The sequence below is a fragment of the Anabrus simplex genome, chromosome 4 (genome assembly GCF_040414725.1).
Source record: "Anabrus simplex isolate iqAnaSimp1 chromosome 4, ASM4041472v1, whole genome shotgun sequence".
NCBI lineage: Eukaryota > Metazoa > Arthropoda > Insecta > Orthoptera > Tettigoniidae > Anabrus > Anabrus simplex.
The window spans coordinates 259,744,056-259,762,645 of NC_090268.1; the positions used below are offsets into that span (position 1 = coordinate 259,744,056).

Genomic DNA, 18,590 nt, shown 5'->3' on the forward strand with positions numbered 1-18,590 from the left:
TCGGTAATATGGTTAATAGTCTGCTTAACTGCACCAGAGTCACAGGATGGGGAAGATCTCATACCCCACTTAAACATCATTGATCTGCATCTCCCATAGTTAGTACAGACTTTGTTGAGGGTTACCCATGTCTTGCAGGACAAATCAAAGTCAGCTGGAAGATTCTTGAAGTTGAACAATGTCTGCCAGCGAGTCAGAGCTACACTGTTCCACTCTTGTTGCCAGTCAGTTTTTGGAATGTAATTCCTCTTAAGAAGTTCCTGTGCTGTTTGAATAGGAGATCTTGATTTGAGGTGTCAATCTGATGTTAACATCTTCATGGATGGGGAGATCAGGATTGGCCAATATCTTGTTGTATTCTCTAAGCAAGTTATTCAGTCTTTTAATTCTAGGTGGTTCTATGCAGCTGAGCACAGGCAACCAGAAAAGAGGAGTAGATTTTACTGTGCCACTAACTGTACAATATTAAGGTATCATCACTATATGCTGGACATCAACATTAAAGTTAAATATCCATGAACAAATCTGTTAATCTGAAAAATTGAAAAAGTAATAAAATACTCACCTACACCAATTTCTTGTGAAAATTTGCAGTTATTTGTAGCCCATCCTATTTGCATTACACCTTTTGAACCCAACTGGATCTCATACTGCCACTTTCCTATAAATAACAAATAACAGCTTTGTTAAATTTGAAATCACAGAAATGATTAGGTTCATTTGGAATATAAATTATTTTTCTATGAAAATCAAAGCTATTCTCCATCTAAATTCTCATGATCCTTGTCTTTGCTTTTGGCTTAAATTTCTTTTATCCATAAAGTCGCAAGATTTTGAGATGACAAACCATGTTGTAATTTGCATGGGAGGCTCTGAAGTGATATTTGTGTAACAAGGAAATGGTAACAAAACATAACTGATGTTGGGAAGGGCATATATACTCGTTTACCTATTTGCATTTAGGATGCAATTCTAACCACACCAAGACAAAGTTTAGCAGAAAAGAGAGTTGCAGGATTTGTAGTTATACATCAATCCCAAGCTGATAGGATCGGGCCATAGCAGTACGCTATGGTGACACTGACTGAAACCCGCTGTGTGTCTGATGCCGATTTCTCGGCATTGGTAGCAGGTAGGGGATACGTCATTTACAGAAATGTTCGTTCAGCAGGCGTACAGTAAATACGGACTCACACAGCAACACAAGCCTTCGATTGGTGCTCTCAAAACGGTCTGAAGCCACTTGCAGACTTAACAACACCACCTCGCAAAGCCCGTTTGAATTAGCCAGTGAAGCAATCTGATTGACTAACTTCAGCAGCTGATAAAATGACAATGGTGCAAGATATAAAGTTATTTTAAAAACAAAATTGACCAACAATAACGTTCATACATCCGGTTCATGTTATTTCCAACCACCCTGCATAAGTTAGAGGGTTTGTTTAGAAGAGTTATAGGGAGGCACATTCAGGGAAACTGGGTGGACCAGTGAGCGATGATGACACTATGGGAAGCAGAAGTCAAGTGCGGATGATAAAACTGTTAAACTGTAGAAGTACTGTAAAGAAAGAAATAGAATTAAGTGATTTAATAGATATATTTACCAGATATTGTAATAGGAACTGAATCATGGTTGAGAAGCGATATTATGGATGGGGAAATTTTCTCACATAACTGAAGTGTTTATCGTAGAGACAGGTTAGGAAATATAGGCGTGGGAGTATTCATATTACTGAAATATGAAATTCTAGGTGTAAGACTTATCTCTAAAGATAACTGGCAAGCTGATGTTTTTGGGGTATACAGACCTGGCAAGATTGGTATTGATGCTGATGTGGAATTACTTGATATAATAATTAGCTATGTGGGGAATGACACAGAAGGAAATTTATTGTATTCCGTTGATCTTAGCTTTTGAGTTATAAATTTCATTGTTGTTCCGTATTGGTTTTGAATATTCGCAATATATATCGATTTGAGGATTTCAACCCAATCAATACAATTTTTAATCACTCTTAGGGATTAATTATATTTTTAAAAATATGCAGTACATGTTTCATCTCCTAGGAGACATCTTCAGCTGCTTCATACAGTTTAAATTAAAATAAACACAACAGACATTGACAACGATCTAGTATAGTTACAAATTTTTTAACCCTAGAATCAAACTAATGAGTATGCAATGAGTACATTTCAAAATATGCTTAAAACAAAATTGGAGTCGTAGGCCACCATCAGTTTGTCAAGCTGCATTTTTGAATTTCCACAAGTCATTGTTTCTTCTGATGGAGTGCCGGTTTCATTTTCAAATTCACCCTCAGTGAATTAGTAGTGCTTTACGTTCAGAAGAGCGTGGGTTCAAATCCCACCTCGGCCGCCCTGGGAATGATTTTCCACAGTTTCCCATTCTCAATTCCAGGTGAATGCCGGGACTGTACCTTTGATAGACCATGGCCGAGTTACTTAGAATTCCTGTCCTTAACTATCCTTGGCGGGAAAGACATTCAAGAAGAGTTGACTCTGTAAAAGAAATATTGTACAAGTAAAAATAATTTATTATTTTCGATCCGGATAAACTGGAGATCCAGATTAATGAGGGCCGTAGAAACAAGGTTCTTGTGTACCCCAAATGAAAAATCTGAGACAATAGCTAATTATGTAAAGGACACTCTACAGAAACTTGGGTTAGAAAAGAGTGGTAGCTTTTGCAGGAGACAATGCCAACACAAATTTTGGTGGGATTAAAAGAGGTTCACGAAGTAATGCTTTTAGTCAGCTAAAAAGGGATCTAAATGCAAAGTTGGTTGGAATGAGTTGTCCTGCCTATGTGCTCCATAATTCTGTTCAACATGCCCTCGATATAGTTTGCTTACTGATGTATATCACATTATTCTGAAAATTTATAATTACTTTGCTATATATGCTGTTTGTACTGAGGAGTTAAAACAATTTTGTTAATTTGTAGACATTACATATAAGAAGCTTCTGAATCATTCTAACACTAGATGGCTTCTGTTCTCCCCATGTGTTGAAAGACTGACTCACGTGTTCCTTTCTTTGAAGTCTTACTTCTGTTCTCAGAACTCTATCCCCATTATTATCAAGAGATTTTTTTGAAAATGAGATGAATGAAGTGAGGTGAATATTTGTACATTCTCTGTTATTCATATTATGTCAACATTCTTGAACTAGAGAAGGAATCAAATTATTTCGCTGAAACTGTCTCTATATTAGAATCTAAAGTGGAAAAACTACAGGAAAGATATAGTCATAATCAATTTAAGTCTTTAAAGTAAAACAGATTCCTGAAAAGAAGGAGGAGGAAGGTTACAGTTCAAGAGTGTAATAATTTTGAGAATAAAGTCAGAACTGTTTACGCCTTATTATTACAGTACCAGAAAATGTGTCTCAGTATGAACAATTTCAAGCATTTAAATGGATGAAACTGGGAACATTCCAACATGCGAAGATGCAGAGAAATGTATATTATTTCTGCAAAATAATAGATATAAAAATTGATGATTTACTGTGTTTCGATCAGTTTTGCAATTTTCAGAATTTTATGAAAAACAATGAAAAGAAGCAACAGGAATCAGCAGCTCAATTGTGGAGCAAATATTTTAATTTGCCAAAACCATCATGCCATTTAGAACTCCTGAAGTTAGCCAATTTTTTCTTCTGTATTCCAAGTCATAATGCAAATACAAAGCAAATATTTTTACTGCTTAATTCAAAGTGGACCAAGGACAGAAACAGATTCACAATTGAGACAGTGAAAAGTGTAATGTGTTTGCAGTATGACTTCAAACATTTCAGTTGCATTCAGTTTCAAAACTATTAAATGTTATTTGCTTTACGTCCCACTAACTACTTTTTAAGGTCTTCGAAGAACAAAACTATTTGTTGGAGAACAAAATACTTTTACAATCCTACAGTCAGTTTCAGAGATGAGATTCTCCAATACTGCAGTAACCCTAAATACCTAGGGGTGACCCTGGACAGATCACTGACATACAAAATGCATTTCAAGAATGTAGCAGCTAAAATTAAGACCCAGAACAACATATTACAGAAGTTAACAAGGACCACCTGGGGTGCCAATGCATCAATGCATTTTCAGAAAAGTACGAATGGCACAGGTAAGAAAAAAAAGATTTACTGACAAAGGTGATAGGCCAATGGTTTGTGACTAAAGTGAAACCAATAAAAGTGATTAAGGCACATCAAGAGACTGTGTCCTCCTTTTTCAGGTTGGTGGTCCTCTTTCCTTACGTTGGTGATATGGCATCAAAGAACAGAGAAATCTTGATATTTCACCTACTCATCAGCAAGCCCATGAGAGTTGGAGTCTGACAATTTGTGCTATCAGCAAGAAAAAGTTTACTAATGCTGCTCAAAAATGTTCTGTTGCCATAGCAACAATCTCTGCAATGACATTTTAGGGATACTGTCATCACAAGGCTTGGCTTGCTCTCAGTCGCATTTGTGATATTCGGAATGGTACTGTGTTAGCTGTATTAGTTATTGTTTAACATGTCGATTTTTTTGAATATCAAATTCTTTAACTCTTTTCAATTGTGAAATTACTAGCGTTTCACCCCAGTGTAGCAGTGAGCTCATCAGTTGGATTGCTATAACTATCCATGACACTGGCAGCTAGCCATTGAGACACCACTGCAAGCGTCCTATGTAGCTCCGCTTGTATAATGCCTGCTTTTCGCTTTTATATCATTTTTTAAATTCCCAGAAGGAAATCATAATTATTTTTGTTGTTGTTCGTTAACCAGTCACTAGTTGTACAATTTTCGTAGTTTCATTTGTTTGCAGATTTCAGTGGTCTTTTGGTGAGACTTGCGTTGTTTTTTTTTAGAAATGATTCATCATTCATTAACAAACCATGTACTTTCATGTGCTTTGTTCTTGTGCGTGAATAACAATGATTTCTACATTTTAAAAATCTACCGAAAAACACAACTGGCCGAGGTATAACCGTCCAAAGCCAGGGAAAGGAAACGATTTTGTCAGTGTAGGATTTCTTTGAAAAGGAAGCAAACTTTACAGGAAACAAAATCTCCTCTTACAGTGTACCATTTAACAAACTTCAGGAACATACAACCAGAATAATGAGAGTAAGCAAAATTCCTGTTTGGAGGGTCTTAAAGGAGAAATTCACTTCCTTGTAAGGTAAGTTATCCATTCCAGGTAAAAACAGTCCTAGACATGTAAATATTATTAATGATGATTCATTTCAAGAGAACGCTAGTCGTCACCATATTGATGATCATTACTTTAGGCAGGAGCACTATTAAGTAACTGCCTGTTTCTCAGAAACACTGCGATTTTTTTCCTGGAAGTAGAACGTCTCATCAGAGATTATTCAAAATTGTGACAGCGAGCTGGACAGCACAGCACAAGGGAGGGTATGGATGCTATAGAACCCCTTTTAAATGACCGACTGCTCTTGCTAGAGCAATGCATACAAATCTTTTACAAACATTTCAATTCACAGCTTGATTTATATCACTTGTCTTCACATTTTGTCATTCTCTAGATGTCGATTCCATTTTATTCATATTGTGACTGATTTTCTTTTGTTTTTTCTGGTAAAGTATCAATTTCATATTATGCTAGTGTATACTATATACAGGAGCTTATTCCTGAAGTATACCATTAACAACTGGCATTAAATAATACAACTATCAGTGTGGGTAGCATTCTGTTCTGTATTAGAACATAACTCTTCCATATGACCGACTGATCGACGTAAGGTATGCTCTGACTGCAATTTTTTATACAATGTGCATTTGTAGATGTTATCAGCAGTTGATGATGATATTGATTATGAGATCTAATATTTGTCAGCAATGATATGTTCTCTCTTAAATGCAGAAATTATTAGAAGGAGCTGAGGAATGGAACAAAATTTATTGTATTCCAATAGGCCTACATGTTTTATTATACACTTAGTGTGTATTCAAGTATGATATTAAGCTCAATGGACAAAAAATTAGTCACCCCTAGAGAAATCATTACAAGTATCATTTAACACCATGAAACTCCGCCTCTGGACTCGATAACTGACTGGATTTGGTTAGGAAGTGAGTCCACAAGGTTGTGCAGGTATGTCGCATCCAGGTTAAGCCACTCTCTGAAGATTTGATCAAGCAATTCCCCCGAATTGCGGGGGTGCTAATGTCAGGGTTTTACCCGCTGTTACAGCATATCCTACAGATTTTCAATGGGGTTCAAGTCAGGTGATTTTACAGGCCAATCGAGATGTAACAAGGTGGTGGAGTGTGGAAGTATTCATGAAACCAGTCACATATGCATCCATCCCGATAAAATTTGCTGTTATCTTGAAACATCGGGGTGTAACTAGCATACTCATCATGCAGCAGGTAGCGACCCTCAACAGAGGGATTGCTGAAGAAGTTGCTTTCAAGAATAATACGAGCCTCGGATGTAGGAATTCATGACGACGACATCAGTTTGGTGCGAATGACGGTTTACAGCCCGATGTTACACCAACTACCCAAACCAAACGAAGATAAAGTATCAGAGTGGGAACATTAAATACCCTGACATTGACAAACAAAACTGAAGAGCTGGTCGACCTCATGGAAAGGAGGAAACTTCTGATCATGGGCCTGAGTGAAACAAAGTGGAAGAAAACTGGGAAAATGAATATCAGATTGGACTATAGTCTCTACTGGTCAGGAAATGAAGTAGAGTCTAAGAATGGAGTAGGATTTTTAATACATAAAGACATAGATGCTTGTAGTGAAGTTGAGTCTGTTAGTGAAAGGATAATTAAGTTATCTGTGAACTTAGGAGGGAAAAAGTACAATGTGATCCAAGTCTATGCTCCACAGGTATATTGCTCAAAAGAGGAAAAGGCCAACTTCCTTAATAACTTGGAAGAACACACTGAGTACGACAATCTAATTGTAATGGGTGATTTTAATTCACAAGTTGGCAAACAACAAACAGGATATGAATCCATACTGGGTCCTCATGGAATGGGAAACAAATGAAGAGGGAGAATATATGCTAGATCTATGCATGAGAAACAACCTGACAGTGAGTAACGCTTGGTTCAAGGAAAGAGACTCCCATAAAATCACAAGATATAACTGGGATGATAAAATAGGTGCAGTAATAGATTATATTCTGATAGATCAAAATGTATAGAAAAATGTCAATGATGTTAAGGTCATTCCAAGTGAAGACCTTGGTGGAGACCATAGACTGTTGGTTGCAGTTATTGCAGAGAAAAGACCTCCCAAAGTCTGTAACAAGAGAGTCCCCAAAATAAAAACTTGGCGACTAACCGAGCCAAGTGTAAAGGAAGAATTCAGGGAAGGTGTCCGCAGATTGTTACCAAGAGAAGAACTGAAATTGGTAGATGAAGAATGGGATACTCTAAAGAAGGTTGTGGTTGGTACAGCAGAAAAAATATGTGGACGACAGAGTCAAATAAGAAAACCTAAAGAAACTGCCTGGTGGAATGATATTAAAAAGGCTATCAATGGCAGAAACCGTGCAAGTAAATCCTTATATCAAGCAAGAACGCAGGGAGATCAACATGAAATAGAGGAGAAGCTGTCACTTTACAGAAAGAAAAAATTACACGTCAAACAGTTGGTTGTAGCTGAAGAGCAGAAATGCAAGGAAGATCTGGCTACCAAAATAATGCAGGATGGAAATAAAAAACTGTTATACAGTATTATTAAAAATAGAAGAACTCAAAATGAATCTATCCAACCTGTAGAACTTCCTAATGGTGAGGTGTCTAGGGATAAGACCAAAATATTACAGGAGTTCCAAAGGCACGTTTAAACTTTGCTGAGCTGTTATGAAAATGTCACCCCATTAGACGACAAACCTTATGATTTTGGCAGCACAAATACCACTATTCTGACATGGTTGGAAGTAGAGACAGCAATATCTAAGCTGAAAACCAACACATCAACTGGATCAGATGAATTAAGTGTTGAGATGATCAAAGCACTAGGAGAGGTAGGACAACAGTGGATGTACAGGGTACTAAATAGAATCTGGAAAGAGAATGTAATACCCAATGACTGGAAGCAAGGAGTCATCATCCCATTGTTGAAAAAAAGGCGATAGAAAGAAATGTACCAACTACAGATGTATAACTCTGCTGTCACGTGGCCTCAAAATCTACGAATCCATCCTTGAGAGCAGGATTAGAAAATATGTTGAACCTACACTTGAGAAGGAACAACATGGATTTAGACCCCATAGATCAACTATAGACCTCATTTTTGCCACCAGAATGCTCTATGAGAAGTACTGGGAGAAAGGTAAAATACTTATAACTGTTTTTCTGGACATCGAGAAAGCATATGACCATGTACAACGCAGGCATATATGAGTGTTTGAGACATAAGAAAGTATCCGATGACATCATAGCACGAGTACAATGATTATATGATGAAACAAAGTGTTGTGTCCAGGTCCAGGATGGAAGGTCAGGTTGTTTTGAAACGAAGAGTGGAGTCCAGCAAGGAAGTTGTCTTTCACCACTTCTCTTCATATTCATAATAGATGAAGTTTTAAAAGCGGTTAAGAGAAAGGACCCAACAACTAATGCCCTGGTTTTTGCTGATGATGTAATGGTATGGGGTCAGACAGAAGCAGAAGTAAAAACTAGACTAGATCTCTGGCATGAAGCTTTTACAACCTTTGGTCTCAAAATCAGCAAAACTAAGACAGTTGGCTTGGTGATGAGTAGAAACTCTCCAACTGTTCATCTAAGAATTGGAGATGAGGAGATGGATATTGTAGACAACTTCCAGTATTTAGGTAGTGTTCTGTCATCAGACAATACCATACAACAAGAGATTAGTAACAGAATAGAGAAAGCTTCCAAATTCTATTACGCTGTACGTCAAATACTTTGGGATGAAACATTTCTGTTAGTTTCCAAGATCAGGTTGTACAAAATATATCTAGTACCTATACTGACGTATGGCCTGGAAGCAGCAACACTTACTGGACCAACAAAGAGTCGTCTTCAGGCAACAGAAATGAAGTTTCTCCATTTTTGTCTACAAAAAACAAAAATGGATAAAATAAGGAATGTGGATATCCAACAACAGCCTGGATTGGAAAGAAGCTTGCTGGAGACTCTAGAAGTGAAGAGATTGAAATGGTATGGTCACATGAAAAGAATGAACCCTCACAGGACTCCTCGAATATACTTTGACAACAATGTTCCTGGGAAGAGACCAAGAGGAAGACCTCGTGATGTTTGGGAAAAACAGATAATGAAGGACCTTGAAATTAGAGATGCAAACTGGTGTCGCGTATATGAGCAGCATCTGTGGATGGATAGAACAAACTGGAGGAGCCTCGTACACAATCGCACCCGGCTTGCTGGAGCGAAGAAATGATGATGACTCATTGTGCAGATGTTGACCAAAAGGCAAATCCTGATCATTCAGAATGTTTAAATAAATATGCTGGTTCATGTTAGTGGTCACCTCAGTGAGCAGGTCCAATCCACGATACGAAAAACATCCCCAAAATATCACAGACCCACCTCCGACTTGAACCTGACCTTGCACACATCCAGGATGAAATACTTCATTTGGCCTTTGGTGCACTCAACGACTTGAGTAATTGGAATACAAGCAAAAACTTGATTCGTCAGATCACATTATGTACTGCCAGTCAGCTACTGACCACATTCGTTGTAGCCCATTGAAGACGCGCGGCTTTATGTGCCTTTGTGAGCCGTGGTCTCTTGTGAGGTGACCGACTCTAAATGTTCATTGCATGCAGTTCCCGTCACAATGTTCTCTCGGTAACTGGTTCGGATGGACCTTCATTCATTGACCACAGCAATTCCTGTCTGGTTTGGAAGTGATTTTGATTCACAAGTGATAAAAATCATTGTTAATCCGTATTGAGGATACTGAATGTAGGATGCTAAATGGTTTATTTTGTCAAATATTCAATACGTATAATACATATAATACATATAATGTATTGAATAGGTGACAAAATAAACCATTTAGCATCCTACATTTGATTCACAAGCCGTGAAACGCGTCTCCAGTCCCTGGAGTCAATACGGACCAAAATGGTGAAAATAGTCAATTCTCCAGTCCCTGTCGATCAGAATCTTTTTTCCAACCACAATCCTGACGGTGTGTTCTGTGCCCACGTGTAGTACAGCAACAACGGTATTGAATAATAATAATAATAATGCCAGATTCGACGATTAAATCATAATAATTATTATTTATTGTATGATGAAAGGAGGAATATCAGCTATTTACAAAACATGTACAAAAATACACACACTCTCAAGTTCATAAAAATATTCACAATACTATGTCCAGATGGTTAATCCACTGAACGGCTTCTTGTGTTAGGTTGTGGAGATCTTTCATTGAGCCTCTAAATGCTCTGAGGGAACATTCGACCACTATATGATCCATGGTATGCTGTTCTTCACCGCAGTCGCAATGAGGAGAGGACTTCCATCCTCATTTGTTCAGTATTACTCCGCATCTTCCCTGGCCAGTCCTTATCCTATTCAGTACACACCACTGTCGTCGAGGTGAATGAAAGCCTGCGGGCTGCTCCCAAGAAGTTTTAATTAAGTAATGATGTGTCAGGGAGTTTTGGCTCTGCCACTGATTGTTCCACGCATCTAGTATTTTAAAGTGATTGTCTTGCAGATCGATTGCTGTTCACGATGGTTGTCTGGACTTTAATCGCTGCGGTAATAATACTGGATAATCTGAATGTATTTGTAACAGTGGGTTGTTTTCAATTTTTCTTCCATGTGTTCAGCAATGACTAAGATCTTCTTAGGGGTGAGGGGGGAATGTTACTTAGAACCGATAGCCAGTGTTAGATCAAATACATTCTGTGATGAGGCACATTGCTTGATTGAGCTGCATGTAAATTATTTTTGTGTGAGCACTGTTTAACCATGTAGAACAGCAGTATTCTGCAGCTGAGTACGAAAGAGCCAGAGCTGCGGCTCTAAGGACTGATGCATTGGCACCCCAGGTGGTCCCTGTTAACTTCTGTAACATGTTGTTCTGGGTTTTAATTTTAGCTGCTACATTCTTGAGATGCATTTTGTACCTCAGTGATCTGTCCAGGGTCACCCCTAGGTATTTAGGGTTACTGTAGTATTGGAGAATTTCATATCTAAAACTGACTGTAGGATTGTAATTTGCATGTGTGTTCCGCAGATGGAAAGTTGATACAACAGTCTTTTGAGGATTCGGTCGAAGAGAATTATGTTTGAAGTATTCATCCAATATCTTCAGATCTGACGTTAATGTTGCTTCACCTTCTGGGAAGCTTTGATCCTGGGCTATCAAGGCAACATCATCAACATAAATAAATTTATAGGACTTTGTATGTGTACTAATTAAAAAGGAGTGGAGCTAACACAGATCCCTGTGGAAGCCCATCATTTATTTTGTGCACCCTACGTGAGTTTTCTGAAAACACTTGGAAATATCTATTGCTCAGCATATTGCCTACTAGAGTGGTGAGTTTCCGACAAGGGATGACACTAATGAATATGAGCAGCAGTTTGTCATGCCAACTGGTAACATAGGCAGCAGATAGGTCCACTGTTGCTCACGTCTGCAGAATTTACGTCCTCATCACTCTGCACCTGACCCCTGGGTGGTGCTAAGCAAGTAACAATAATCACGATGAGACCAAACTGTCTTAAACGATCTCTCGCTCAAAGATTAAAGAGAAAAATACCCAAATAGATCCTTCTCAGGCCCCTCAAGTGTGTAAGATTGGACCAGCAATACAAATAATAATAATAATAATAATAATAATAATAATAATAATAATAATGAATGAATGAAATCCTACAACATGTTTTCCAGTCATTGACCAGGTCAGGGATGGAATGAATGAAGCAGATACAGGCTATTAGTACGATGGGGTCGCCAGTCCGAAAGTGATTTATTAATGACTGATAGATGCTATGAAATGAGAATGGAGTGTTGCTGGAATGAAAGATGACAGGGAAAACAGGAGTACCCGGAGAAAAACCTGTCCCGCCTCCACTTGTCCAGCACAAATCTCACATGGAGTGACCGGGATTTGAACCACGGTACCCAGCGGTGAGAGGCCGACGCGCTGCCGTCTGAGCCATGGAGGCTCCAATAATAATGATGATAATAATAATAATAATAATAATAATAATAATAATAATAATATCAGATATTATCTTCTGGCTCTTCAAACTCTCATAATCAAAGACACACTCTAATGGAGGACGGTATAACAAGACGCATAAACTCTAATTAGCAATTAACATCATTACAAGAAGTTAAGAGGACAAGATTTTTATATCAAGATAAAGAACACAGTGATGAATTTTTTTAACCAGACTTTCCATTAGTAATTATCATAAAGTGCAACTTATTCAAGTGATTTCATATAAAGTTCAAACATAAACAGAGTTTTAATCAATGGACAATCATACTAAGCCGAAGACAAGATTGTAATAAATTTTTAATTTAAAGAACACATTAACAGTTTTCTTTTACCAAATTTCAGCTGTGATTTTAGGAGTTTTCACATTTTTACATTTCTGGAGTATCTAATAGTCAAACAAGAACTATAAAAATGGACTTTTTAACCATAATACTTTATAAAATAGGAACTATGTAGTATTTTGAACATAATCAGGATCCTGGTTAATGACTGTGAGGAGTGAGTTAATGACTGATGATGCCTAGCAAGTAGGGCAAAACATATGATAGTTATAATAAGGATTAAGTCCTAGTTATAACATTAACTTGTATTGAATAGGTGGATTTATTTTAATAAATATATGTGAAATTTTATGATTTTTATATTTTTACATACCACTTAGTTGAGCAGCTCATCTCCTTTTTCCCAAGTCTTTCCAGTACAAACCTTGCAACATTTTCATAACGCTACTATTCTGTCTGAAATCACCCAGAATAAATCGAGCTGTTTTTCTTTGGATTCTTTCCAGTTCTCGAATCAAGTTATCCCAGTGAGGGTCCCATACAATGGAACTACACTCTAGTTGGGGTCTTACTAGAGATTTATATGCCCTCTCCTTTACATCCTTACCACAACCCCCACAACCCACAATATGAAGATAAAGTTAGAATTCGAGAGGATAAATTCGGGCAAATATTCGTTTATAGCAAGGGGAGTTAGGGATTAGAATAACTTACCAAAAGAGATGTTCAATAAATTTCCAACTTCTTTGCAATCATTTAAGAAAAGGCTAGGAAAATAGCAGATAGATCATCTGTCACCTGGGCGACTGCCCTAAATGCAGATCAGTAGTGAATGATTGAGTGATTGAACCACAAAGTACCCTCAAAATCATATGCAGAGATCTGTACCCTTTATTTACAATCCCATTTATGTGATTACCCCAATGAAGATCTTTCCTTATATTAATACCTAGGTACTTACAGTGATCCCCATATGGGACTTTCATCCCATCGACGCAGTAATTAAAACAGAGGACTTTTGCTATTAGTGAAATTCACAACCTGACTTTTAACCCCATTTATCATCAATACCATTGCCTGCAGTCCACCTAACAACATTATTGAAGTCTTTTTGCAGTTGCACACAATGTTGTAACTTATTTAACTCATTTATTACTCTATACAGAAGAACATCATCCATAAAATGCCCTATCTCTGATTTATGTGAAGCGTCTAATTTCAAAACCGGACAAGTCCACTCTTCATAGGAATTGGGATAAATGTTGAATATTACACAGCTTTGAAAGCTGCTTGCCAGCAACAAAACCGGACAGAATCAATCTAATTTGTATCTTAAAAGTGCCGATTAGCATCAAAAACGGTCTTGTCCTCAATAAGCTAGTTTCAGAACCGGACTAGTCCTCCATCACCACTTATGTCAATCACTTGACAATGATAGGTGTCATGGCTGCCGTTTGATGACATGTTAGATAGATAGATAGATAATGCCTTTATTGGTGGCGAAGTTAGGGCTAAAGGCCTCTCTTACACTTAACCACTAGATGAGTATACATATACGTAACTTATAATTTCGAATACAAATAAAACAAATAATACTAATAATAATAATAATAATAATAATAATAATAATAATAATAATAATGAAAAAATCCTTAATTTTAAAACACACAAAATAACGTACACTTAAATTATGTAACTGCAGTAATCCATTCATTCATCCCATTCATTCCTTCATTCACTCAACAATTATCCAGCAAGTCAGCGGGATCTACCCAGCAAATGCTCCCGGCAAGCCACTTTAAACTTGCGATGAGAAGGATTTTCTCTAATGTTCGCAGGTAGCGAATTCCATGACCTAGACACAGAGACTATGAAGGAGCGGTTGTACACAGCAGTACGGTTTATAGGTATGGCAAGAGAGGAACCAGATCTTGTATTGTGTTCATGATAGGATGAGAGGTAAGAAAAAGATGAAGACAGATAGTCGGGAGTATTAGTGGAAAGAACTTTGTGCAGAAGCGATAGCATGTGAAGTTCACGGCGCTGGTGCACTCGAAGCCACGACAGCTCCTTATAATAAGGTGATATATGAGCATCATATCGCAGATTAAAGATATATCTTATGCAGCTGTTCAGGCTCCGGTCCAGTTTCTTGTTACTGTCCCAGGTTATTCCAGTCAACACAGTGTCACAGTAGTCAAATATAGGTAGTATAAGAGAGCGAATTATTTGTACTTTAAGTCGAACAGAGAATATATTAGCGAACCGTTTCAGGGGATATAAGCTTTTATGTACTTTATTGCATGTGCTTATCACCTGTTGAGTCCAGTTTAGAGTCTCAGTCATGATAATTCCTAAGTTGGTCACTGAAGTAGAGTAGGGTATGATTTTATTGTTTAAAATTATTGGGGGGATGTTCTGTTGCTTGAGGGAATAAAGGTTTTTACTGGTACCGATAATAATAACTTGAGTCTTATTTGGATTCATTAATAAACTGTTTTTATTTGCATAGTCACTAAGATGTTGAAGGTCAGAATTTATTTTAGTAATCGCAGTATCGATATCACTCGGTTTTGAATGATAGTAAATCTGCATATCATCCGCGTACACTTGCAATTTGCAGAATTTAAGAGCTTTTGATATATCATTAATTTGGATGATAAATAGCAGTGGTCCAAGAACTGACCCCTGAGAGACGCCGAGGGTCTTCCTTTGACATCCTGAACTCAAATTTCCAACTGTTACACGTTGCCGGCGATTTTCAAGATAAGATAAAAAGAAACGAAGTGATACACTGTTAAAATTTAGCTCTCGAAGTTTTTGCAGTAGTAACTGAGGATTAACAGTGTCGAAGGCACTACTGAGATCTAATAATGTCAATACAGTCACGTCCCGTTGGTCCATTGCACGTCTGATATCATCTGTCACTCGTAGTAAAACTGTCGCAGTGCTATGTCCTTTCCTGAAGCCGGATTGAAAGGGATTCAAGAGGGAATGCTTGGTAAGGTATTCAGTAACTTGTGTATGAACTAGACGTTCAAGCACCTTGGATAAGGGTGGTAGAATGGATACTGGACGATAATCTGAAGGAGAATCCAACTTGGAGCTCTTCGGGATGGGTCTAATTAGTGCATCTTTCCAAACATCTGGGAAAACTCCGTTTGTCAGGCAGTAGTTAAATATATGAGTTAGTATTGGCAGAACAGCTCCTAAGATATCCTTAATAAGCGATATAGGAATGTCATCATTACCTGTGGCATTAGATGTTATAGTAGCGTATATCACACGTTTAACTTCATTCGAGCTGACATTTCTAAAAGAGAATTGCTCATACACAGGCTGCTCTTGTAACAAGGGTAGTGAATTTTCTGGGAAGGAGGAAGAGGCTATTCTTGGCCGTGCGAAATGATCATTTAAAACATCTAGCGATATGCTTGGCACATGTTGCTCTACGGCTTTACCTATACCTAACGTGCGTAATTTATTCCATTTTTGTCTCGGGCTGTTATTGTTCATCAGTTCCTGAAAGTATTTATATTTAGCATTCCTAATTAACTGCTTTGTTCTGTTTCTCAGAATCTTGTATTGCTGGAAATCATCTGTGTCATGCGTCTGTCTGTATTGTCTGTACAGTTTGTCACGACTGGCCATAGCAGATCTTATCTCGGCCGTTAGCCAAGCGGAAGAATGGCGGGTAATTCTTACCTGTTTCTTTGGTGCGTGCTTGTCAAATATTTCCAGTACCAGTGAATTGAATTTGTTTACTTTAGAGTTAATGTTCTGAAAATTACGTATACTATCCCAAGGCAAGTTATATGCATCGTAGCGTAGTTTATTCCGGTCCATATGTCGTAAGTCCCGTATTGTAATGTAGCGTGGTTTGTACTTAGGTATTCGAGTAGAATAACACACGTACAGTAGGTCATGTGAAGAGATGCCAGGAGCAGGGATCTGTCCGTGCATAATTACTTTTTGAGGTTGATTTGTCACAAGAAGATCAATTAAGGTATGACTTGTGCGGTCAGAGTAATGAACATGATTAGTAGCGTTGAGGGGTAAAATTGTCATGTTTGTAGCGATAAATAAATTCAGTAGATTGTTTGCGTCACTAGTCTGCTTCAAAAGGTCAGTGTTAAAGTCGCCCATGATTATAATGTCATCGTATGCCGAGATAAGATTTGCTAATGCCTCTTCAAAATCATCAGTCTGTCTTATTTTAGGCGGCTTGTATACAATCCCTATCAATATCTTTTTATGGCAGTCTAATTCTACAAACAAATTCCGGTCGCAGTGTAAGTCGTGGGTCAGAAGTGGAAATTATCTTACATTTCAGGTCATTTCTGTAATAAAGTAGAAGTCCACCGCCTATTTTGTCAATGCGGTCATGGCGTAATATTGAGTATCTGTCAAGGTTGGCTGTCGATGACGGCATGTCTGTACGCATCCAGCTTTCACTGATTCCAATAATATGTACATTGTTCACTTCAAAAATAGCCTGAACCTCTTCTATATGAGCTAATAATGACTGGCCATTTAGGTGACAACAATGTAACGATCGCGGGTGGCTACTGAGCTGCTCTTGCAACACAAGTCCTGTTGAAGGTGGTAGGGACGAAAGAGAAGGGGAGGGTGAGGGCTGTGGAGAGGAATGCAGGTCAATAGTATTACCGTTATACTGGTCAACAATCATATGAAAGTAAGCAGTATGAAAAACAAAAGTTAAGTAAGATGTAAAATAAGCTTACCCCAGCAACCTGGTGAGTAGATTCACTGACTTTCACAAGCACACACACACACACAAATATAAATTAATTATCGGTACTACACACATAATTTCTTTCTCTTAATTTCACTGGTTTCATGTTTACTGCTTTCTTATGAGTTTTTTTTTTGCTAGGGTCTTTACATCGCTCCGACACAGATAGGTCTTATGGCGACGATGGGATAGGAAAGGCCTAGGAGTTGGAAGGAAGCGGCCGTGGCCTTAATTAAGGTACAGCCCCAGCATTTGCCTGGTGTGAAAATGGGAAACCACGGAAAACCATCTTCAAGGCTGCCGATAGTGGGATTCGAACCTACTATCTCCCGGATGCAAGCTCACAGCCGCGCGCCTCAACGCGCACGGCCAACTCGCCCGGTTCTTATGAGTTTAACACTACCTTTGGTTACTAATGTGAATATTCGTGATCTGAAAATAAAGAAAATGAATTCTTTAACATGTAACGCGATTGTGGAAGTTGTTGGAGGCAGAAGAGCTCGGAGAAAGCAACAAAATCTTAAAAACTGGAAACGTGAAAAAGGGAAGAAAGACAGGTATGTAGACAGGGTTGAATTTTTGAAATTACTTGAAATTTTGGAGGGCTCAATCCAAGTGAACGTCATTTTGAAACAGAAAATTATTCATATAACTGGGTTTTAAGTGATGATAATGCAAGAGGAAACCATAAAATGAGTAAATTGAATTGCCAAATACATTCAATTTTTACTAGCTCTTTCTATTTTGACGGGTGTTTCATCTGTGATATACCTTTTGTGTGGTGCTAGTAGCCTCTGATCAGAAATCTCACTTCATTTTAACTTTATCGATAGGTATATGGTGAGAAATCTACCAAAATATCCAGATTGCAATCATATGTGCCTTGGGAAAGGTGGCAAAAATTGACGAGGACTAACAATGAAGGACATACAGAGGTTCTATGCATTGTTTTATGCATCGAGTGTAAAATCTGAACAGGATGCATTTATAGCTAAATTCTGTTCCTCTTCTACCCCTTCATAACACATCTAGGAGACGAGACTTAAAAGTGAGGTTATAACATATACTGTGGCAGATGTGTGTGGAAATAGAGTGCAAGTGTGTCGTGAAGCATTTCTTGGAATAATGTGTATAACTAAGCAGAGAGTACTTGGTGTGTTCAGCTGAATAAAGCAATATGCATCTGCAAATTATGAAAGAAGAGGTGGGGATCATCATTCAGTCTTATGCTTAGAAACTGGAAAGTGTGATAACATACATACAGAACTTGAAAGGGATAGAATCTCACTATTGTCGAAATAAGTCTGAAAGAATGT

General features: G+C 37.9%; 1 protein-coding gene across 3 annotated transcripts in view; it reads right to left on the reverse strand.

Moving 5' to 3' along the window:
* The window catches only part of LOC136871866 (E3 ubiquitin-protein ligase RNF123), a 320,579-nt gene that overhangs the window by 287,461 nt on the left and 14,528 nt on the right, over window positions 1-18,590 (reverse strand). For all 3 annotated transcript variants that reach the window (XM_067145510.2, XM_067145511.2, XM_067145509.2), the window contains exon 4: window positions 566-661. In XM_067145510.2, the coding sequence (XP_067001611.2) occupies window positions 566-661 (96 nt within the window). The remainder of the gene's footprint in view (window positions 1-565; window positions 662-18,590) is intronic.